At 42.5% G+C, this 23,950-nt stretch overlaps 1 protein-coding gene across 3 annotated transcripts in view; it reads right to left on the bottom strand.

Moving 5' to 3' along the window:
- Nucleotides 1-23,950, bottom strand: part of NFX1 (nuclear transcription factor, X-box binding 1) — an 86,660-nt gene that overhangs the window by 51,402 nt on the left and 11,308 nt on the right. For all 3 annotated transcript variants that reach the window (XM_039474780.2, XM_074394970.1, XM_074394971.1), the window contains exons 3-9: nt 22,585-22,743; nt 21,093-21,170; nt 16,624-16,729; nt 12,992-13,063; nt 9,088-9,227; nt 3,948-4,047; nt 3,650-3,867 (exon numbers count right to left, since the gene is read on the bottom strand). In XM_039474780.2, coding sequence (XP_039330714.2) covers nt 3,650-3,867; nt 3,948-4,047; nt 9,088-9,227; nt 12,992-13,063; nt 16,624-16,729; nt 21,093-21,170; nt 22,585-22,743 — 873 coding nt within the window. The remainder of the gene's footprint in view (nt 1-3,649; nt 3,868-3,947; nt 4,048-9,087; nt 9,228-12,991; nt 13,064-16,623; nt 16,730-21,092; nt 21,171-22,584; nt 22,744-23,950) is intronic.

Below are 23,950 nucleotides of genomic sequence, written 5' to 3'. Positions count from 1 at the left end.
TTTTTAGTAGAGATGGGGTTTCGTCATGTTGGCCAGGCTGGTCCTGAGCTCCTGACCTCAAGTGATCTGCACTCCTTGGCCTTCCAAAGTGTTGGGGGTTACAGGTGTGAGCCACTGTACCCAGCCTCCAGAAACTTTAAATGATTGATTTTTTTTTTTTTTTTTTTTTGAGACAGGGTCTCACTCTGTCAGCCAGACTGGAGTGCAATGGTGCAATCATGGCTCACTGCAGCCTCAACAGTAGCTGGGACCACAAGCACGTGCCACCACACCCCAGTAATTAAAAAAAATTTTTTGGGGCCGGGCGCGGTGGCTCACGCCTGTAATCCCAGTACTTTGGGAGGCCGAGGCGGGTGGATCATGAGGTCAAGAGATCGAGACCATCCTGGTCAACGTGGTGAAACCCTGTCTCTACTAAAAATACAAAAAATTAGCTGGGCATGGTGGCGCATGCCTGTAATCCCAGCTACTCAGGAGGCTGAGGCAGGAGAATTGCCTGAACCCAGGAGGTGGAGGTTGCGGTGAGCTGAGATCGTGCCATTCTTCCACCTCAGCCTCCCAAAGTGCTGAGATTATAGGTATGAGCCGCCATGCCTGGCTTCGATGGTTGCTTAATAGTTTTTCCCAGCTTTGTTTATTTTATTGGGAAGCAGATCCATAGGAGCTCCTCATGCTGCCATCCTTAAAGCAGAACTCTACCCAGTCTCTTATACTGAAGCTGTACCTCCGGAATGGAAATTTCCTACTGAGTAAGATACCAAAAGACCTAATTGAGCTTTCAGCTAGGTCTGAACAAACCTGACAGCTATTGTTTTCACTAGTTATATGCTTGTCTCTGAGCTTCTCAGTCAACTCAGACTATTTCCTTAAAAGTTTTCCATGATTAAAAATCTGCTGAGGTGTAATCGGTACCTCTAATCCCTTAACCTGGTCTTGTCCCATCCCAAGATCTGTTACTGCCAGTTATACCCTTCTCTTGCTCAAGTCCCCTTGCGTTACCCATTTCACATTTCCTTCTCTCATCACTAACGGGATACATGAGCACCAGGATAGGATTTCTGGTCATTATATGTGAAATTCTTGTAAAACTGACTCATGTGCTTTTGGAAAGGGGATTTGATTTAGTACTCATTTAATCTCCATATCATAGACACATTTTCATGGCAAGCAGAGAACCAATAGACAATTGGCTTTCTGAATGCAACTGGAACATGTATTAAAATATGAGAAGAGAGCACTTCTCCTCTATAAACAATTTTAAGGTCAGATTGAGAAAAAGGATTAAGTAGGGTGTTCCCACTGACTGATGCTGGCACTTGAAAGAAATGTGTAATCTCTTTTTTTGATAAAATGAAAACCAAACCTAAAAATTCTAGTTTTACCTCAGAAGATACATGGTTAGTTTTAGAAATAACTTTCCTATTCAATCTCAGTTGCTTACTTTCCATTTTCCTAAATGCATGGCCTTTCAACACCCACTCAGGAGAGAAGCTGCCAAGTCACTGCAAAACTGCACATAGACATTCCCCAAAGACTGAGTCAGACAGCCTCAGTATAGTATTACTTTACATCTAATTCCAACAGCGTTTTCAGGTTTCTGTATCCAAGTCATCAGAAGCCACAAATCAGAAGAAAGGGGAAATCACTAAAAGTAGGCAGGCAAGCATACTAGAAAAACCGACAAGAATATAAACAACAAAAAGTTTCAACAAGCAGATACAACAATTCAAACTGCTCATTGGTATGGGGCAAATAGTCTGAGAAACCTCAGCAGGCCAAGGGTATTGCTGTATTCAGTGTAATACAGTAACTGGAGTTCATAAAAATGATGTCTCTGGATCAGTAAGAGAGAAATTATAACACTTTTGGTAACCTCTGTTTAAACATGAAATGTAAATTTTAGAAAAATATTCATCCAGCCAGGCACGGTGGCTTATGCCTGTAATCTGAGCACTTTGGGAGGCCGAGGAGGGTGGATCACCTGAGGTCAGGAGTTCAAGAGCAGCCTGGTCAACATGGTGAAACCCCATCTCTACTGAAAAATTAGCTGGCCGTGACGGCGGGTGCTTGTAATCCCAGCTACTCGGGAGGCTGAGGCAGGAGAATCGCTTAAACCTGGGAGGTGGAGGTTGCAGTGAGCTAAGATCGTGCGATTCCACTCCAGCCTGGGTGACAGACTGAGACTCCATCTCAAAAAAAAATAAAAGAAAAAAGAAGGGCCGGGTGTAGTGGCTCAAGCCTGTAATCCCAGCACTTTGGGAGGCCAAGGCAGGTGGATCACGAGGTCAAGAGTTCGAGACCATCCTGGTCAATAAGGTGAAACCCCGTCTCTACTAAAAATACAAAAAAATTAGCTGGGCATGGTGGCGTGTGCCTGTAATCCCAGCTACTCAGGAGGCTGAGGCAGGAGACTTGCCTGAACCCAGGAGGCGGAGGTTGCGGTGATCCGAGATCGTGCCATTGCACTCCAGCCTGGGTAACAAGAGCGAAACTCCGTCTCAAAAAAAAAAAATATTCATCCAAAATGATGTTCAATAGGTGCTATCCTCAGCTAGATGGGAAACTTAGCTAAAGAGACTGGCATTCCTTCAGTGGTCTAAATGGCTGACATTTTATTGTACTTACAATTTTAGTTCTTTGGCCAGGTAAGATGGCTCATGCCTGTAATCCCAGCACTTTGGGAACCCGAGGCAGGTAGATCATTTGATGCCAGGACTTCGAGACCAGCCTGGTCAACATGGCAAAACCCCATCTCTATTAAAAATACAAAAATTAGGCCAGGTGCGGTGGCTCATGCCTGTAATCCCAGCACTTTGCGAGGCTGAGGTGGGCGGATCACCTGAGGTCGGAGTTCGAGACCAGCCCGACCAACACGGAGAAACCCTGTCTCTACTAAAAACACACAAAAAATTAGCTAGGTGTGGCAGTGCATGCCTGTAATCCCAGCTACTTGGGAGGCTGAGGCAGGAGAATCGCTTGAACCCAGGAGGTGGAAGTTGTGAGCCAAGATCACACCATTGCACACCAGCCTGGGCAACAGGAGAGAAACTCTGTCTCAAAAAAAAAAAAAAAAAAAAAAAAAAAAAACACACACACAAAAATTAGCCAGGTGTGGGTGGTGTGCACCTGTACTTCCAGCTACTTGGAAGGCTGAGACACGAGAATTTGTTTGAGCCCAGGAGTCAGAGGCTGCAGTGAGACGAGACTGCACCACTGTACTCCAGGCTGGGCGACAGAGCAAGACTCTGTCTTCAAACCAAATATCTTACCCACAATTATTTTAGCATGTTCCTATTAAGTGAAAATGCTTTTCAACACTTGCTGAACCCTGGACTGGAATAAATACATATGGTGTTCATAAGAGTACAGGCTCCTAAGAGAAATCATAACCTCTATGAAACAGTAACTCACCACAGTTGTCCAGAGTTAACAATAAAACACCTGAATCAGAGAGATCACTTAGGCAAATACATGTGTTTTCACAAGTATATTTCGAGAAAGAAAGAGAAAGTACCTACATAAATTTGATCATAATCTTTAGAAACCTCTGATATTGTTACTGGCACTTAATTCTACATTGCTTAAGCACTCATTGCTGCCAAACATTTACAATAATATTTTAAATGCCAACTTTACGCCTACTAGTTACCTAAGGAACCACAAGGCAGAGGCTTGCCGCAAACTTTTCCACATGAAGGCACAGGATCCATGCATGTTTTCCGACCACTACTTCCAAGTTCTAGCAGTTGGCTGAGAGGAGTTTGGCCACAGGGGCAACAACGCACCAGCTGGGGGAGCCGTGGGCATGGCTGGCAGGGCTGAGGGTGGCACACTTGAGAACATGTGTGGTTACCACATTTCAAGTCCCTGTTAAAAAGAACACACTATTACATAATTGTTGCATAAAGTGCAGCTTTAGTCTAACTGAGGAAAACGTAAAACCTTACTTGCCACATATCTTTAAACAGCTGAAATCCCCAAATCCATCAGACTTTCCTACATCGGTTCCACATAACACATCTCGGGAGGTGCTGCCGCAATAGCATACTTGAAGAGAAAATTTCAAAAACAAAAATTAGTAACATGTATGGTTTCTTAAAATATCCCAAACAATCTATAAGAAAATACAAAATGTGGGTCTGGCTCAGTAGCTCACGCCTGTAATCCCAGCACTTTGGGAGGCCAAAGTGGGAGGAGTGCTTGACCCCAGGAGTTTGAGACCAGCCTGGACAATGTGGCAAAACCCCATCTCTACAAAAAAGACAAAAATTAGCCAGGTGTGATGGCGCACACCTGTGGTCTTAGCTACTTGAGAGGCTGAGGTGGAAGGATCACTTAAGGCCAGGAGGCAGAGGTTGCAGTGAGCCAAGATAATGCCATTGTACTCTAGCCTGGGTGACAGAGCGAGACCCTTTCTGAAAAAAAAAAAAAAGACAGAAAGAAAGACATAGAGAACAGCAATAGAGTGAAATAATCTCTAAATTGGGAGAACACTGTCTGGTCCATAAGGCCATGGTTGAACACCATTCACTGTGAGACTCCTAGGGGTCCTCTGGTGATGTTACAAGGAATGGACAAGCTAAGCTGGTTAGTGGTCGATCGGTTGACATCTGGATCGCCCATCCTCAGTTCAACCCAAGAAGCACAGATTTCATTCTTTATGTCAGGGTTTTACATAAAACACTTGTAAAAAGGTCCCTGTTGCTAAAAAGAAATTTATAAATTGGCATGACAGTATGAGATCTAATGATCAGAATAAATGCAATAAAAACGTATCAAATCTTAAAAATCACATATATAGGCCAGGAGCAGTGGCTCATGCCTGTAATCCCACCCCTTTGGGAGGGTGAGGCAGGCAGATCACCTGAGGTCAGAGTTTGAAACCAGCCTGACCAACATGGAGAAACCCTGTCTCTACTAAAAATACAAAATTAACAGGGCGTGGTTGCATAGGGCGTGGTTGCATATGCCTGTGATCCCAGCTCCTTGGGAAGCTGAGACAGGAGAATCACTTGAACCCAGGAGGCGGAGGTTTCAGTTAGCTGGGATCACGCCATTGCATTCTAGCCTGGGCAACCAGAGCGAAACACCATCTCAAAAAAAAAAAAAAAAAAAAAAAAACACATCTATAATAAAAATAGAGACCTTCTAATAAAATATTACAAATAGTACTCATAAAATAAAATAGTACATTAAACAGAACCAAAAAGTTTCACTGAAACATGGGAAGAAGAAAGCCTCAAATCACTGAAGATATAATCAAGACTTTTTTTTGAGACAAAGTCTCACTCTGTTGCCCAGGCTGGAGTGCAGTGGCGTGATCTTGGCTCACTGCAACCTCTGTCTCCTGAGTTCAAATGATTCTCCTGCCTCAGCCTCCCAACTAGCTGAGATTATAGACAGCCACCATCATGCCTAGTTAATTTTTGTCTTGTACTTTTTTCAGTAGAGATGGGGTTTTGCCATGTTGGTTAGGCTGCTCTCAAACTCCTGAGCTCAAGTGATCCGCCTGCCCCAACCTCCCAAAGGGCTGGGATTATAGGCGTAAGCCACTGCACCTGGCCTATATGCAATTTTATCCCCCATTCTAAAACTCATTTGTTCATTTAATAAAGACTTACTTGATAAATTAATAAAGATTCAGAAAATACAATAAATATTTGTAGAATCGATGAATTGGTAAAGAAACCCTGGCAACTGGGAGCTTTTGCTAGTAGGCTTTTCTTTGCTAAGTTTCTGCTCTAACAGAACAAAGGCTTTTTACAGAGGTAATGAACAGACAGCTGTGAACAAAAGAATCAAAAGTCAGAACAGGTAACAATAAAAAGAAAATTGAGCTCCTGATGAAATAATCTGAGTAAATACTAAAAAACTCTCCTAGGCACAAGAGACAGAAATAAGAGCAGGTGACACAAGAATTAAGTAGAGTCATAACTGGTTAAATAGTATTAAGAAACCAAAGGACCCTGTTGCCAGCCTTAACCCATTTAGTATTTTATCAACATATCAACACTCAAAAATAATGCTTATTAATCTCTAGATAAGACTGAAAGGAATCCTAGAAGAATTATAATTTGAGAAGATAAGACTATATACATGGCCAAAATACTCTGCTAGATAATTAATGTGGAAAAACAAAAAGTATTCAAAACTGGGTTTGAAAAATCAACTAAACAGAAATCCACACAACTTTGTACAAAAAAGCCCCACCCTTGGGTGGGGCTGGATGCAATGGCTCACGCCTGTAATCCCGGCACTTTGAGAGGCTGAGGTAGGTGGATCAACTGAGGTCAGGAGTTCGAGACCAGCCTGGCCAACATGGTGAAATCCCAACTCTCCATAAAAAAAAAAATTATATAAGTTAAAAACAAAAACAAAAAACAAAAAAACTTGGGTGATTTAGCTGAGTAAAAGCCCAATATGAACAAGAGCTAAAAACAGCTGAAGCCAGGTATGGTGGTGTGTATCTGTAGTCCCAGCTACCTGGGAGGCTGACGCAGGAGAATCTGTACTCTGGACTGGATGACAAAGCGAGATTTTAAAAAAAGTCTTGGTAAGTACCTGGTTAGAGAGCTTTTTTACACTTCCTGTTAATTATAAATCAATATGACATAATGGATAATCAAACTAGGCATAGACAACTCTTCATTCTCTTGAAGAGACTATCAAAAACAGGCTGGAACAGATTATCCCATTTTCAACCGGGTATAAAACTAGGGGGAGCACCCACAGGCAGGGCCAGGATCCACAACAGGTGACTGAAGTCTTGAAGTTCTATTCCACAGAAAAGAGACTACAGAAATTTTAGTCTGGAAAACAATTAGGACACATTTAATCAGTCCTCCTTCTCAGTGAAAAATCTCAAGAATGTAGTCAAAGAGGCCAGGCGTGGGCTCACGCCTGTAATCCAAGCACTTTGGAGGCCAAGGCAGGCAGATCACCTGAGGTCGGGAGTTCAAGACCAGCCTGACCAACATGGTGAAACTACGTCTTTAAAAAAATAAATTAATTAATTTAAAAAAAAGAATGTACTCAAAGAACACGGAGTTTTGAGCAACACTAGTTTTGGTGGATCCCACAAGATGACTGGCATTGCTGTGAACAATCTGGCCACTTTTTTTTTTTTTGAGACAGGGTCTCACTCTGTCTCCCAGGCTGGAGTGCTGTGGTTTAATCTTGGCTCACTGCAACCTCCGCTTCCTGGGCTCAAGTCATCCTCCCACCTCAGCCTCCCAAGTAGCTGGGACTACAGGTGCATGCCACCATGCCCGGCTAATTTCTTTCTTTTAGTTAGAGACAGGATTTTGCCATTGTTGCCCAGGCTGGTCTCAAATTCTTAGGCTCAAGTGATCCACCTGCCTTGGCCTCCCAAAGTGCTGAGATTAAAAGGATGAGCTACTGCACACAGCCCAATCTAGCCACTTTAAAGAGGATGTGTGGTCTGTGAGCATGTTTCACAGGGAAGAAAAAAAGCAATCACAGCTATTAGGCCTGAAATGGAACACTGGGGAAAGAATATATGACAACTGATTTTGAACAAGCCAGGAGGAACATGAAATGTAGAGAAAGGCAACCAAGGAGAGAGGATATTTCAGGGAAGCAGATTTTGGCTCAATAAAAGAAAAAACTGGGACAATTAAGAGTTTTATCATAACCAGCCTACCTAAAAATACAGTGAGCTTTCAGGCTTTTTTTTTTTTTTTTTTGAGACGGAGTTTCGCTCTTGTTACCCAGGCTGGAGTGCAATGGCACGATCTCAGCTCACCGCAACCTCCGCCTCCTGGGTTCAAGCAATTCTCCTGCCTCAGCCTCCTGAGTAGCTGGGATTACAGGCATGTGCCACCATGCCCAGCTAATTTTTTGTATTTTTAGTAGAGACGGGGTTTCACCACGTTGACCAGGATGGTCTCGATCTCTCGACCTTGTGATCCACCCCCCTCGGCCTCCCAAAGTGCTGGGATTACAGGCTTGAGCCACCGCGCCCGGCCTCAGGCTGTTTTTAATCAGACTAGGTAACTGACGATATCTACTTTAGGAAGCAAAGAAGGGGGATAACTGCACTAAGAGATTAAAAAATTAGTTTGAGATGTTCTTAGATTTCATATAAATTCATTTTTTTTTTTTTAGTTATGATTTTTGGAGATTGAGTCTCACTCTGTCATCTAGGCTGGGGTGTACTGGCTTGATCTTGGTTCACTGCCAACTTCTGCCTTCCGGGTTCAAGTAAGTCTCTTGCCTCAGCCTCCTAAGTAGCTGGGATTACAGGCACCTACACCCAGCTGATTTTTGTATTTTTACTAGAGACAGGATTTCACTATGTTGGTCAGGCTGATCTCGATCTCCTCACCTCAAGTCATCACCCGCCTCAGCCTCCCAAAGTGCAAGGATTACAGACGCGAGCCACTGCGTCCAGCCAGTTCATTTTTAAGATTATTTTGGTCATCACCCGCCTCAGCCTCCCAAAGTGCAAGGATTACAGACGCGAGCCACTGCGTCCAGCCAGTTCATTTTTAAGATTATTTTGGTCTAAATCCTTTTCAAGCAGTTACTTTTAAACAGCATTTTAAAATCTACTATTTAAATTAGAGAGGCCAGGTACAGTGGCTCATGCCTGTAACCCCAGCTGGCACTTTGGAAGGTCAAACCAGGCATGCATATCACTTGAGGTCAGGAGTTCAAGACCAGCCTGACCAACATGGCGAAACCCCATCTCTACTAAAAATACAAAAATTAGCAAGGCATGGTAGGCGGGCACCTATAATCCCAGCTACTTGGGAGGCTGAGGCAGGAGAACTACTTGAACTTGGGAGGTGGAGATTGCAGTGAGCTAGGATCATGCCACTGCACTCCAGCCTCAGCAACAGAGGGAGACTCGTCTCAAAAAGAAAAAAAAATTATATACGATCATGACCTATACTGGTATGCAGGTAAAATAATAAAAACCACCTAAGCATTGTATCTCCAGTTCTCTCTGCCCAAGGTCTTTGTGACTGTAAGCCTGAGACCAATCAAAGTTTATCAAGACAATCATTAATAAGATTCCAGAAAAGTACATACGCATTGCTAACTGGTGTGACGACTACTTACCCTGGTTCAAAATGATCTGGCAAGGCTGGCACTGACCCCCATGGCACAGCTCAGCACAGTGGTGTTGACCACAGTTCAAAATATTCTCACATGGGTTAGAACAGTGGACTGAGACAGCCTGACCACAACGAACTGTGTGCCTGTAAAGACAATAGACGTAAAGACAGCATCAGTCTAAAAGTTCCTGTTGGACAACTAAACTAAAACAGTGGCGCTAACCCTCCCTTCAAAACCTGCTACACCTTTCTCTAACTTCATTTCCCTCACTTTTTCCTACATGTCTCCCTCCTCCAGTACTTATTTCCTCAATTACTCTCCCCTTCTCCACTCCTTTTTTTTTTGAGACAGTCTCTCTCTGTCACCAGGCTGGAGTGCAGTGGCATGATCTCAGCTCACTGCAACCTCCACCTCCCAGGTTCAAGCGATTCTCCTGTCTTGGCCTCCCTAGTAGCTGGGACTAGAGGCACGCACCACCATGCCTGGCTAATATTTGTATTTTTAGTAGAGATGGGGTTTCACCATGTTGGCCAGAATGGTTTCGATATCCTGATGTTGTGACCTGCCCATCCTGGCTTCCCAAAGTGTTGGGATTACAGGCCTTGGCCACCATGCCCAGCCCTTCTTCTTTTTTTTTTTTTTGAGATGGAGTTTCACTTCACTCTTGTTACCCAGGCTGGAGTGCAATGGCGCGATCTCGGCTCACCGCAACCTCCGCCTCCTGGGTTCAGGCAATTCTCCTGCCTCAGCCTCCTGAGTAGCTGGGATTACAGGCACGCACCACCATGCCCAGCTAATTTTTTTTGTATTTTTAGTAGAGATGGGGTTTCACCATGTTGACCAGGATGGTCTCGATCTCTTGACCTCGTGATCCACCCGCCTCGGCCTCCCAAACTGCTGGGATTACAGGCTTGAGCCACCGCGCCCGGCCAGCCCTTCTTTTTTTAAAAAACAAAAACAAAAACAAAAACAGAGGCAGGGTCTCTCTACCTTGCCCAGGCTGACCTTGAACTCCTAGGCTCAAAGGATCCTCTTGCCTCAGGCTCCCAAAGTGTTGGGATTACAGGCTTGAGCCACCACACCTGGTCTACTCTTTCTTCTTTCTCCTCCTTTGTTCTTTTTATTTTCTATCCTGTCTTTCTCTCCTATTTTCTGAGCAGTGAGAAACTGAAGGCTATTCCTGAGTATTTGCTTTATATGATTTCATCTCTGAGTTCCATGAAGCAGCATACAGAAGGAAAAAGAATGCTGGTGTGAGAAGTTAGAATATCTGGGTTCTAGTCCTTGCTCTGCCTGAAACTTTCACAGTACTTTACAGGCAGGGGAGAAAAGACAGCTAGCATGTACCCAGATCTGACACACTCAGACTAATAGCACAATGGTAATACCCTGAGACTCAGCACTTAGAACATATTATATGTGACTTTGCTTCAGGGTAGGGAAATAAGCTAATTCTAGTTTTGTGCTAATAAATGTTCTGATTTTGCTGAGAGAAGGATATAAGAAAGTCTTTTTTTTTGAGACGGAGTCATCCTCTGTCACCCAGGCTGGAGTGCAGTGGTGCCATCTCAGCTCACTGCAACCTCCATCTCCTGGTTTCAAGAGATTCTCCTGCCTCAGCCTCCCCAGTAGCTGGGACTTCAGGCGCATGCCACCACACCCAGCTAATTTTTGTATTTTCAGTAGAGACGAGGTTTCACCATGTTGCCCTGGATGGTCTCAAACTCTTAACCCCAAGCGATCCACCCACCTTGGCCTCCCAAAGTGCTGGGATTACAGGTGTGAGCACTGTGCCTGCCCCAAGAAAGTACTTTTAGATAATTGTCTTCAGATCCAGAAAGCTAGGGTAATGGTTAAGCACTTGGAGCCTACTCTCCTGCAAGAAGAGTTTTATTTGACCCCTGACTCCCATCTCAACTCCTTATTTCATTTTTTTTTTTTTTTTGAGACGGAGTTTCGCTCTTGTTGCCCAGGCTGGAGTGCAATGGCATGATCTCGGCTCACCGCAACCTTCGCCTCCTGGGTTCAGGCAATTCTCCTGCCTCAGCCTCCTGAGTAGCTGGGATTACAGGCACACGCCACCATGCCCAGCTAATTTTTTTTTGTATTTTTAGTAGAGATGGGGTTTCACCATGTTGACCAGGATGGTCTCGATCTCTTGACCTCGTGATCCACCCACCTCGGCCTCCCAAAGTGCTGGGATTACAGGCTTGAGCCACCGTGCCCGGCCTCTTATTTCATTTTTAAAAGTCACCATTATATACATAAATGATCAGCTTGCAGTACTTGACATAACGGCTAACACTGGCCTATTATGCTATAATTCTGCCTAGCACCATGGCTAACATTAATCCCTTGAAGTAGACACTATTATTTCTACTTTGTAAGAAAAATGAGGTCAGTGAGACCAAGCAACTTGCCCAGAATCAACAACCAGTAAGTAGCAGAACCAGGATCTGACCTTTCTGACTCAAAAGGCTTACATGTAATCTCAGGCCACATGACTACCCTCATAAGTTCAGTAAAAGCTGAAAATGTGCATGATTCATCTCATCCTGTGGTTCAGAAATCATTTTAAGATCTTACTGGGCCTCAGAGATACTCCACAGCTATCAGTGATCCTTGTACTAATGGTGTAGGAGGTCTTGTATTATAATGGAACGAGGGTGAGCTCTGGAGTCACTTATTCTTTCATTCAACAATATTCACTAAAAGACTCCTAGATGCCAGATACTATGCTAGGCAAAGGAAACTGTTTCCTGCCTCCTTGACCTTAATAGGCCCGGGCTCAACTCCTGGTTCTGTCACTCATTAGAGAGGTTAAAAAAATCCTTGTCACTTTGGTATTTTACCTGAAATGGGTAATCTCACAATCTCACTGTGCATAAAAGATTACAAAATAGGGTCATGGGCAACATAGGGAACTAGTAGTTATAGAAAAGTACTATCCGTGGTACAGTTGGTCTCTCAAGTTGCTACAGTCCTCCAGCCAAGGACAGGATCCCAGCACCCCTGAGACACAGAGCAGGGGTTCCAAGGAAAGCCTGGCTGTTGCAGGAGTCTCGGCCATGGGGGAGGTGCCCTGTTTTCAGCCTCAGTCCAGGGCCCCAGAACTGAGAGACTAAGGCTCATGTAGCTGCCATTGATCTGGGTATACCAGGACATCAGACTGAAGGGCCAGCAATTGCTCTTCCACAACAGCTAGGGGAGCAGTTGGTAAAGGATGAGCCCTTTGCCCTAGGAAATATGGGGAGCAGCTTTGCTGGGAGATAGGGCCTGTTGTGGCCTCAGAGGGAAGCGTTACAAATATTCATAACCTGGAAACAAGTTCTTATCTGTTGATTGTTACATAGTTCTGGATGTGTTGGCCTCAGTGGCTGCTGTGCTGCTTGTGACATGGGGGCAGGGCACAGAACTTGTGCCTATTTTACCTTGGCCATGGGGTGGGATATTGCTTGTAAAACACTGCAGAACACACCAGAATCTGTTGTGACCTGAATGTGTTCTCGACTTTGCCAGGACAATCTAAGGGCTGCCACAAGACCCTGTCAGCAGCACTAGGGTCTCTGGTCTACAGGAAGAGCTGGTTTCAAACGTTGACTGTTGATGCAATTTAATTCCTGCTTTAAATGTTTTTTAATTAAATAGTCATAGTCATATAAGCTTTCAAAAAAAAAAAAAAAAAAAGACACTTGGCTCTCTTCCAAGTGTCCTTCTGTCCTTTCCTTTCTTTCCTTACTGTTCTAAAGCTTTTTAATAAACTTTCACTCCTGCAAAAAAAAAAAAAAGTACTATTCATGCCTACCATTTATTTGTATCTACATACTATTCTTTTATTTTAGAAATTCGCAAGTAAATCATGCATATGAAAACTGAGGTCTTCTTTAGAGTATGATTTTAACTTTACCTGGTTCGTCCACATTCACATGTTTTTGTCATAAAGGCAGGGCACGGTGGGCAGGGTCCTGGATGGCAGAGACTGAAAGAGAAAGGTTTCACTGAATAAACCACAGCCATGTATCCAACCTGAACAAAGCTATTCTAGCTGCATCCTACTGTGAATAATGGCAACAAATAAATCTACTATGAAATGTCTTTGTATTTGTTTAAAGTTGATCAAACTATTTGAACAAAGATATCAACTGTATTTTTATGTATAAAAATTGATATCATTATCACTATAGACTATTTAACCAGAAAAGTAAATCCCAAGTCAAAATACTGGTTATATTTGGGTCTGAGAGTCAAAGACGACATTTTCAAATATAGTCTTGGCCCCCTTACAGCAGTGTAAGGGAATAAAAATAGTTTGCTATTTAGGTAAAAGGCAGAATGGCTAATGGGGTCCTGTAGAAGATCAGAGTCTAAGCAAGGTAACAAAACTCAAATCTACTGGGTCCATAAGAAGTACAGACATACTCACATCAGCTAGTAAAGTAATAATTAGGCGCTGGGTTAACAATGTAACAGTGAAAAGAAGGCTGATATGAGGGGAAGAATGCTGGTGAGTAACACGGAGAGAATGACAGGGAAAGGAGTCAGGGAAAGAACTGAGCTGAGTGATATGCTATAGGTCAGAATTAGCCCTCTGAAAAATGCTATTTTTAGGAGCTATATTATAGAGACCAATAGAAAAAAGTTACAATATGGAATCTGTATATTCAAATAAATACTGTCCTCTCCAAAGCAGACACTTTGACAAATTACACAGTGGTACAGAACTACTACTACTACTTAAAACATTTTGGGAACTTCTGTGACAACTGTTTTTGGGGTAGGAGGGGTATATTTTAGGTGGCAAATCACAATCCTTTGGGAATTGAAAGCCAATCAGAACCAAGACTAATAAATCAGATAGGTAACAGAATTTGGTGTAAAACATGCAAAACACAAGTGTGTTTATAAAGCTGGAATGTTTAGTTTCTATGCAACTCTGAAACAAGCTCAGATAATTCTTAAATAAGGTTTAAACATTGAAAACCATCCAGAAACAAGTGTCTAGTCTTCTAAGGTGACTCATTTTGATAGACAATACTCATAGGAGACATAAGTTTAAGTATGTTTCTTTAAAATCCAGTATCATTATTCAACAGTTATATTTTGCATATACCTCAATCCTTTCGGGCGAAACAACTTTCATTGCTTGTCAGGTGTGGGTGACTCTAGGTTATTTCAAATATCCCAGAAGCCTGGACTCAATCTCAGGTTTTTCTTAACTTTTAGACCAGAGGTTCATAACATTGACTATATATTATAAGTACCTGGAGAGCTTTTAAAAATATAGATGTTCTCCTTTCACAAAAAAGTTGAAATTGTACAAAAAAAAAAAAAAGAATAAAAAAATAAACAAAATTAAAAAATATATATACATAGATGTTCACACCAGGCGTGGTGGTTCACACCTGTCATCTCAGCACTTTGGGAGGCTGAGGTGGGAGGATCGCTTGAGCTCAGGATTTCAAGGGTGCAGTGAGCTATGATAGCACCACTGCATTCAAGCCTGGGCAACAGAGCGAGATCCAGCCTCTATGGCTTTTGAGTCCTGACAAGTGTAAATAAGAGAAACCAAATCTTTCTTGGAGACCAGAAAAGTGCTGCTGGGGAATGGGTTTCAGCAACCTTTGTGGTCCTAAAAGTAAAAGAATAGTTCCCAAGTCAAGTATGAGAGTTCAGGAGCCACAAAAGAGCAGGAGCAGGTTTTAAGGTGTTCTTTTCTTTCAGACATGGTGCTGATCATGTGATCCGCATCAGTTTTGATCTCTGGTAGTCATGAAAGCTTTGTAAAGTTATCCATGCAGAGGGTTTTCTTATTACTGAACTTACTTAAAATGATAGCTAATGGCAGGAATAGCTTGTAAATGAGCCCCCAAGGAAGGACCTACGTGAGCAGTCAAAGAGAAGGAGGTATTTGACTGCCCAGTAGATCACAGGCCATGCTGTTTAGCCCAGTCTAAAATAACTCTACCCCACTGACATCTCCCCTGTGCCACCACCATGCCTTGATCACAAGGCCCCTGGTCCAATATTACCCCTGCTCCAAGCCGTAGAAATACCAAGATAACACTCTGATGTCTGGTTTACTCTTAGATTTGGGTAGTAAAAGCAAGAAGTTTCATTTTCTGATCATTTGCCAGACTCTGTACCAAGCCTCATAGGTGCATTAATTATTTAATTTTCATAGAACCCTATGAGATAAGTATTATTATTCCTATCATTATTATTCTACAGATGCAGGCTTAGATAAGTTAAGTAACTTGCCCAAGGTCACGTAACTATTTAAGTAACTTGAACCTAAAATTTAAACCTTTGTCTGAGGTCAAGGCCTGAGGAAACTTATTTGTAACTGATCAATTATTTTTTTTCTACTACTGTGCATTTATTAGTATTTAGAAGCTGACTAGATACAGTCTACTTATTTATTTATTATTTTTAGAGACATAGTCTTGCTTTGTTGCCCAGGATGGAGTGCAATAGTGTAATCATAGCTCACTGCAGCCCTGAACTCCAGACTCAAATGATCCTCCTGCCTCAGCCTCTCAAGTAGCTGGGACTATAGGTGTGGCCCACCACACCCAGCTAATTTTAAAATTTTTTTGTAGAGATGGGGTCTTACTTTGTTGCCTAGTCTGTTCTAGAACTCCTGGCCTCAAGCAATCCTCCTGCCTTGGCCTCTCAACATGCTAGGATTACAGGCATGAGCCACCATGTCTGGTTTATGGCTATAGTCTAAAGCTGGCTATTTATTGTGGGAAAAGGATTGACATCCTATGGCTGGCTGGGTGCGGTGGGTCACACCCATAATCCCAGCACTTTGGGAGGCTGAGAAAAGCCAATTGCTTGAGACCAGGAGTTCAAGACCAGCCTGGGCAACATGGCAAAACCCCATCTCTACCAAAAAATACAAAAATTAGCCAGGCATGGGGGGTCCCAGCTACTCAGGAGGATGAGGTAGGAGGATGGTTTGAACACAGGAGGCAGAGGTTGCAGTGAGCTGTGATTAGGCCATCACACTCCAGCCTGGGTGACAAAGTGAGACCATCTAAAAAAAAAAAAAAGAAAAAAAAAAGATTGCTAATGGCCTTTATACTCAGAAATACTATCTGACTGGAACCCTATACAATTGTCTTTCTTCAGACAGAAAGTTCCTATATATTCTCCTGGACTTGGGTATCACTGGGGGATACAACATATGAGTCACATTTCTTCTTAGAAGTGAGTAGTGCAACATAGTGGAAGAAGCACTGGCTTTGGAAACCCTAGCTCTACCATGGCCTGCCAATGCAACACTGGGCAAGAGCCCTGGCCTTTCTGAGCCTCATCTGTAAAGCGGAGATGACAAATATCTATGTATTACTGGGCTGTGGTAAAGATTCAACAAATTAACTGATGTAACGTGCCTGGCACAGAGTAAGTGCTCAGTAAATGGTCCCATATCACCCTTCACCCCATCCCGTTACATGTTAACCAGATATGTTTACTTAGAGCCACAAGCAAAGCATGTCTACCAGGAATCTCAAGGGAATTAGAATTCCAACTTACAGGTTACAGGAATGTGGGCAGTCCTGGCCAGGCTGTTTCCTTCTACAAACCTCACCACAGCTATGTGGAATTTCATTTCTGCTCCACTCAGGATTCTTTACCTTGCCTAGAACATATCAGATCAGAGAGTCAATGGTACAAACTTCAACCACATCCTCAACTTTAATGAAACAGTAAAGTATAGCCAGACAGCATGAAACTTTAGTGTGGTTTTCATTATTTCAACAAATGTATTATCTCATATCCTAAAATAAAAGATAAATATAATGCTATTCATTAAAAGTTTCACTGAGTATGATAAACCTTAAATCCTGGATTACCTGGGAAAGATAAATGAAGAGTCACTTTTACCTATGAAAACACTACCTTAACTAATGGAAACGTTTAATCTAAATACCTATAAGACAAGCCTTCTATAACTGGGCTTCTGGATTGATACGCAAATTACTGCTGCAAGGATGAGAGAAAGGAAATAAGAGACCAGCGCTGTGGGGAAAGGGGGGAGGCAGTAAAAGATGGAAAGGAAATAAATCCCCTGTGTAGCAGGAACTCACTACTCTAAAACGATCAAGTAGGTATGAAAGGGCTTAGAACTTTATAATCAATGTCACCGCAAATCTTCATGGCACATCTTCTATAGACTCAGCAGAGACAGGGAAGAGTAAAACCAAGGTACAGGATTCCTCCTTGCCCTTGAGGAAATCATCCTCACCTGGGCAATTTGCACACCAAATTGCAGCCATCCCCAGTCCATGGTCTCTGCTTTTCCCTCTCTACGATCTCTTTCAGAAATTTTATTCATGTTGAGAGGTGCAATCCACCTAAAGGCCATTGATCCTCAAATCTACATTTTCTCCCTTGCCCTGAATCTTAACAGTTTAAGTCCCACATATCCGAATGCCTGCTGAACATCTTTGCTTGGGGTTACAGTCACCTCCAACTGGCTTTATCCACAGCCAAAGTTCACATCTTCCTTCTACAACTCCTCTCTTCTCACCATTTCCTGTTTCTCTCAGTGACACCAATTCTGTCAGTGTCACACATGCTCAAAAACTACAGTCATCGCTGATACTTCTTTCTACTTAATGACCATATTGTGTCAATTTTTCCTACACAGTGGCTCTCACTTCATCTCCTCTCCTACTCCTGATTCTCTACTGGCCAAAACCTCATCTCCAGACTATTACAAAAGCTTCCCTGTCTCTGTGCTTTTTTGCTCCAATTCAGTGCCCCGGTTTTCCTCTCACATCTACCTCTTGTCCCTGACTCCAAGTAATGTTTTGGAGTTTTTTGCTTTTCTTTTCCCTGCAAGGATTCTGTATTACACCCTTTTCTCACTCTGTACCCTTTCATCTGCTAAGGTCTTATCTACTCCTCTCAGCTTTCTCATCCTTAAGTCCTGGTCTCTCCTCAAATACTACTACCTGCCTGTTGGACATATCTCACTGCATGTTCTGCCCACTCCTCTTGCTCAACATTTCTAAACTGCAGTCACTGTTCCCACCAGACCTTGTTTTTTTGACCTGCCCTTTTCCTTGGTATCACCATTTCCAAAAGCATGGAACTTTGGGTCACAGTTGGGTTCCTCCTGTTCCCCCTACTGTTAAGAATCAACCTAACACCATCTTTTTCTTTCTATCCCACTCATTAGAGGTTTGTACTACTCTTCATCTGGATTACTCTAAGTCCCAAACTGTTTAGTCTCCAAAATACTCTACTCACTGCTACCAAACTAATCTCTGTAAAGAATCATATTGATGCCCTCAGTAGCTTTCCACAGCCTTCCAAATGAAGTTCCAACATCTGTGACTGGTATCTAAGGGTCAGCCCTTCCCTTCCAGTCATCTCCCACTCCCCTACCATCCTAGATCTTGGGCTGCATAAGTGGATGAATCCCTCTTCTCCCAATAGATCCTGTTTCCCTGCTGATTTTGAACTGCTTATGCTATTCTCTTCAACGTATCTTTCTGCCTACTAAGATTTTACCTAGTTTTCAATGCCAGTTCAATTCTACCTCCTTCAAGAAGGCTTCTCTTAATCACCCAGCTATAAGTCATAACTTAGCCTAAAGATCTCCCATAGTACTTTGTATTTCTAGCACAGTATCAGGTTAGTTGTTGTTTAACTCTTAGACTATAAGCTCTGGTAAGTTAACCATTTTATTCGCCACTTTCTTCATAGTGCCTCAAACATTAGTAAGTTCTCCATAAAAGCATGTTAAATTAATGGTCTCCAGGAAGAACAGTGTGGGGCAGAGTAATCAGGCAAGTAAGGCCTTTATGTGCATTCTCACATCATTTTACCACTTTCAGATCATCCTGACCTTCACTCCACTCCACATTCTTTGCTTTTTTTTTGAGACAGAGTCTTGCTCTGTCACCATGCTGGAGTAGAGTGATGCAATCTCGGCTCACTGCAACCTCCGCGTCCTGGGTTCAAGTGATTCTCCTGCCTCAGCCTCCCAAGTAGCAGGGATTACAGGCGCACACTGTCATGCCCACCTAATTTTGTATTTTTAGTAGAGACAGGTTTTCTCCATGTTGGTCAGGCAGGTCTCAAACTCTTGAGCTCAGGTGATCTGCTAGCCTCAGTCTCCCAAAGCGTTGGGATTACAGGCGTGAGTTGCCGTGCCCAGCCCAATTTAGTATACCCAATTAAGGCTCAGATTTTGTCAATAAAATATAAGGCCAGCAGATTTCAAATAAGAGTGGCCAAAGTGAGAGAGAGAATAACAAAGGAAAGGTTCCTTTGTAAGAGGTTGTTTGGGGTCAGATCCTAAATAATACAGTGGTTAAGAATTGAAAGAAAAGAAGGGGAAGTCAAGGAGTTCACCAAGGTATTGCATCTAGACGATGCAGAGCTGATGGTAAATGACTCTTTTTGAAAGTTGCTAAGTAATGGGAAAGGAGAAATATGAGCAAGGAGGTTAGAAAAATAAGGAGAGCACACAGAAAGAAACAATAAGAGCTACTTATTTCAGGCCGGGCGCGGTGGCTCAAGCCTGTAATCCCAGCACTTTGGGAGGCCGAGGTGGGTGGATCACGAGGTCAAGAGATCAAGACCATCCTGGTCAACATGGTGAAACCCCGTCTCTACTAAAAATACAAAAAATTATCTGGGCATGGTGGCGCGTGCCTGTAATCCCAGCTGCTCAGGAGGCTGAGGCAGGAGAATTGCTTGAACCCAGGAGGCGGAGGTTGTGGTGAGCCAAGATCGTGCCATTGCACTCCAGCCTGGGTAACAAGAGTGAAACTCCGTCTCCAAAAAAAAAAAAAAAAAAAAAAAAAAAAGAGCTACTTATTTCAAGAAGGGAATAGTTGGGGAGGGGGAAAAAAGAAAAAAAAATAAGGGAATAGTCAAAGATGTCAAGGGCTGTCACTCTGCCAAAAGATGATGAGCTTATAAACTAGCCCTAGATACGGTTGGAAAGGAGTCATTGGTGATTTCTTTCTTTTTTTTTTTTTTTTTTTGAGATGGAGTCTCATTCTATCACCCAGGCTGGAGTGCAATGGCATGATCTTGGATCACTACAACCTCTGCCTCCCAGGTTCAAGCAATGCTCCTGCCTCAGCCTCCTGAGTAGCTGGGATTACAGACACACACCACTATGCCCAGCTAATTTATTTTAGTAGAGATGGAATTTTGCCATGTTGGTCAGGCTAGTCTCGAACTCCTGACCTCTGGTGATCCACCCACCTCAACCTCCCAAAGTGCTGGGATTACAGGCATGAGCCAATAAGCCTGACCCATTCATGATTTCTGAATACAGTTTCAGTGAGGCAACAAAGAAAGAAAAATGCAATGCTTCAAGGAGGGAGGAAGATGGTAAAGAAACAAAATGTGAAAAATCAACAACTAGAGGGAGATTAGTTCATTAAAAGGCAGAAAAGGGCGAAAAAAAGACACTCAGAAAAGGGCTAGCAGCAAGAATGAGCATCTGGATTTCAGGAAGTTTTCCCCTAATACCTAGGGGAACTGAGATATGCAAAAACAGAAGCATTCCATAAAGAGGGACGATACCAAGATTGAGTTTATAATGCTGGCTTATAAAAAAAAAATCTGTTTATTATAAATACCAATGATTTATTTCTAGGATTAAAATAAACACTACTATTTACTCATACTGCTCATATCTGGAATATCGAAGCTGTAACTGCTGGGAGTGATATGAAGCCTTCGTCCACACCTACCTCTGCTACCTGGTCAGGTCTGGTCTCAAGACCAAGGAGACCAGCATTACAGCCCAGAAGCAGCATGAGTCTGGTTGGCCATCTCCAAAGCAGCCTGCCAGGAGCATAAAGGCTGTGGCTCTAGCTGTGTGATGGACCACATGAACATAGCCATATAGACTCCTATAGCTTTGAAATCTCATTAGCAACTTCTAAAACATGCTGTGCAGACCACCTTTCCTGAACTGAGGTACAATATATGTAGTGAAGAGACTCCAGTGGGTATATTAAAAAACTTACCACAGAAACAAGTATAGGTTTTTGGAACATGTGCGGAAACATTCTGACAGGCGGGGCACCTCCAACCACTCTGGCCATCTGTCAGGAAAAATGAGAGTAAGCCAAATAAATTTTCTTCCAAAAGCCACATGTAATTACAAAAATTTAAATCCATAGGAAACTACAATATTGAAGCAGTGGTGGTAATTTCAACATTGAGCATATCAGACATTTAAGGAACAAATTCACAATACTGACTGCGTAGCTTAAATCAAAAACAAACAAAAACAAACAAACAAAAAACACTGGCTCGGCATAGTGGCTCATGTCTCTAATACCAGCTGACGCAGGATTGCTTGAGCCCAGGAGTTCAAGACAAGATTGGGCAACACAGCAGATCATTTAAAAAAAAAAAAAAATTAGCTGGGTGTGGTGGCATGTGCCTATAGTCTCAGCCGTTTGGGAGGCTGAGGCAGGAGGATCATCTGAGTCCAGGAATTCAAGGTTGCAGTGAGACATGATCACACCACTGTACTCCAGCTTGGGTAAGAGAGCAAGACTGTCTCAAAAAAAAAAAATTACAGTTAGATAGAAGGAATAAGATCTAAAATTTAGTAGCACTATAGCTAACAATAATTTATTATATAGTTCAAAATAATCAGTAGAGTAGAGTTGGGATGCTCCTAACCCGAAGAAAAGAAATGATAAATGTTTAAGATGATGGAATCCCAATATGCCAATTACCCTGATTAGATCATTACCATTATATGCTTGTATCAAAATATCACGTGTACCCCATAAACATGTAAATTATTATGTGTGCATAGTAAAAATTTTAAAGAGAAAAAAATACGTCTTTTTTTGTTTGTTTGAGATAGAGTCTCACTCTGTCACCCAGGATAGAGAGCAGTGGCACAATCTTAGATCACTACAACCTCAGCCTCCCGGGTTCAAGCAATTCTCGTGCCTCAGCCCCCTGAGTAGTGGGATTACAGGCATGTGTCACCATGCCTGGCTAATTTTTATATCTTTAGCAGAGACAGAATTTCGACATGTTGGCCAGGCTGGTCCTGAACTCCGGTGATCCACCTGGCCTTGGCGTCCCAAAGTGCTGGGATTACAGGCATGACCCATTATGCCTGACCAAAAATGAGAAAAAGATAATTAAAAATAGAATTACCATATGATCCTACAATCACATTTCTATGTATATATCCACAGAAAATAAAATTAGTATGTCGAAAAAAAAATAAGTAAAAGCCATCATTTTCAATAAGCATGACTGATTTTATTGTACCCTAAAATATATTTTAATATTGTTATGTTTAGCTGGTTTATTTAAGATCCATAGCTTAATTCTGGTCAAATGAAACACATGATCAAGGTAACACAGTCTCTGTGCAGAAAAAAAATATTTAAGAGAAATTAAATTGTATTTTTAAAGCTCGGTTTAAAACTTGAACATATCAAATGTGTAGGTATAACTACTACTCAAAAGAGAGAATTAACTGACCTGCTTGAGATGCTGGAGACCTTGCCCATTTCTTTATGCAGTTCAAATGAAACACATGGTAACAGCTCTGACAACTCCACACTGGGGCTGTGACGCGAACCAATTCACAGCACACCATGCACTCGTATTTTTCTGTAGTTAGTTGTTCAATTAGAGAACCTGTTTAAAAAACAAAACAACAAAAAAGATAAGCTCAAACACAAAAAACCATTCCTCACTTTAGTCAACCAAGGATCAGCAAGTCATTCAAGAAAAGAATCCAAACACAGAGATTTTAAGGGATATCTGATTCTGAGTAAGGTGACTGGCTATTCAGACTGAGGCCAAGAAGGGGCAGGAATATGCTGAGGAAGAGGATTTAGGAAGAAGACACTCAGGTAGGGATTCCCACAATTAAGGAAACATTCCCAGGAAAATAGCACAGCAGCCAAATGCTCCTTGTAACACAGCCTGATCATCCATGGGTAATACAGGGTCTTGCTTTGCATTTTCTATTTGCTAGGATCCTCTAATCTAATAGATCCAATGGATTCAGGTTAGGAAGGGGCTTGTGAAGCTGGAGTGGTCAGCTCTAAGAAGCCCAAGCCTAGGCAAGTTCCAACAACCCATGAGTGGTGAGATGGCTCTAGCAGTTGCCCTGAAAGTCTTTAGCCATTCACTCAACAAAGATATTCTTGGTGCCTACCATAAGCCCATTGGTGGTGGTAGTCTCTGGCTCCAGGAGCTCACCATCAGTGACAGAGACCATCAGTGACAAAGACCAGTGTGTAGCATCAGAAGAATCCTCCCAGATTTATTTCTGAATACCTTCACCCACTTCCAGATTTTTTCCTCAAATACAATTGCAGCAAAGTCTTTCTAGATTTTAATATAGCCAGGTACTCTCAAAACTGAGTGTGACTGTGTGTATATGCTTTTCTGAGTACACACTTCTAGCACTGCATTTATTTCACAATATTATATAATATTGTTATTTGCTTTCAGGTCCAAATAGGTTAAAAGAATAAAACCAACCTTAAATACAACATTCCAAGCACATTTCATATTATTATTTAGTCTCCTCAGAAACGCTGTAGCAGGTCAGATGCAGTGGCTCACAGCTGTAATCCCAGCAGTTTGGGAGGCCAAGGCAGGCAGATCATAAGGTCAGGAAATAGAGACCATCCTGGCCAACATGGTGAAACCCATCTCTACTAAAACCACAAAAATTAGCCAGGCATGGTGGCGTATGCCTGTAATTCCAGCTACCCAGGAGGCGGAGATTGCAGTGAGCTGAGATTGTACCACTGCACTCCAGCCTGGGTGACAAAGTAAGACTAGCTCAAAAAAAAAAAAAAAAAAGGCTATAACATAGGTACCATTTTAC

This window comes from Saimiri boliviensis, chromosome 2, assembly GCF_048565385.1.
Source record: "Saimiri boliviensis isolate mSaiBol1 chromosome 2, mSaiBol1.pri, whole genome shotgun sequence".
Lineage (NCBI taxonomy): Eukaryota > Metazoa > Chordata > Mammalia > Primates > Cebidae > Saimiri > Saimiri boliviensis.
The sequence above is the reverse complement of the archived record's forward strand: the minus strand, read 5'-3'. Positions and strand labels throughout refer to the sequence as shown.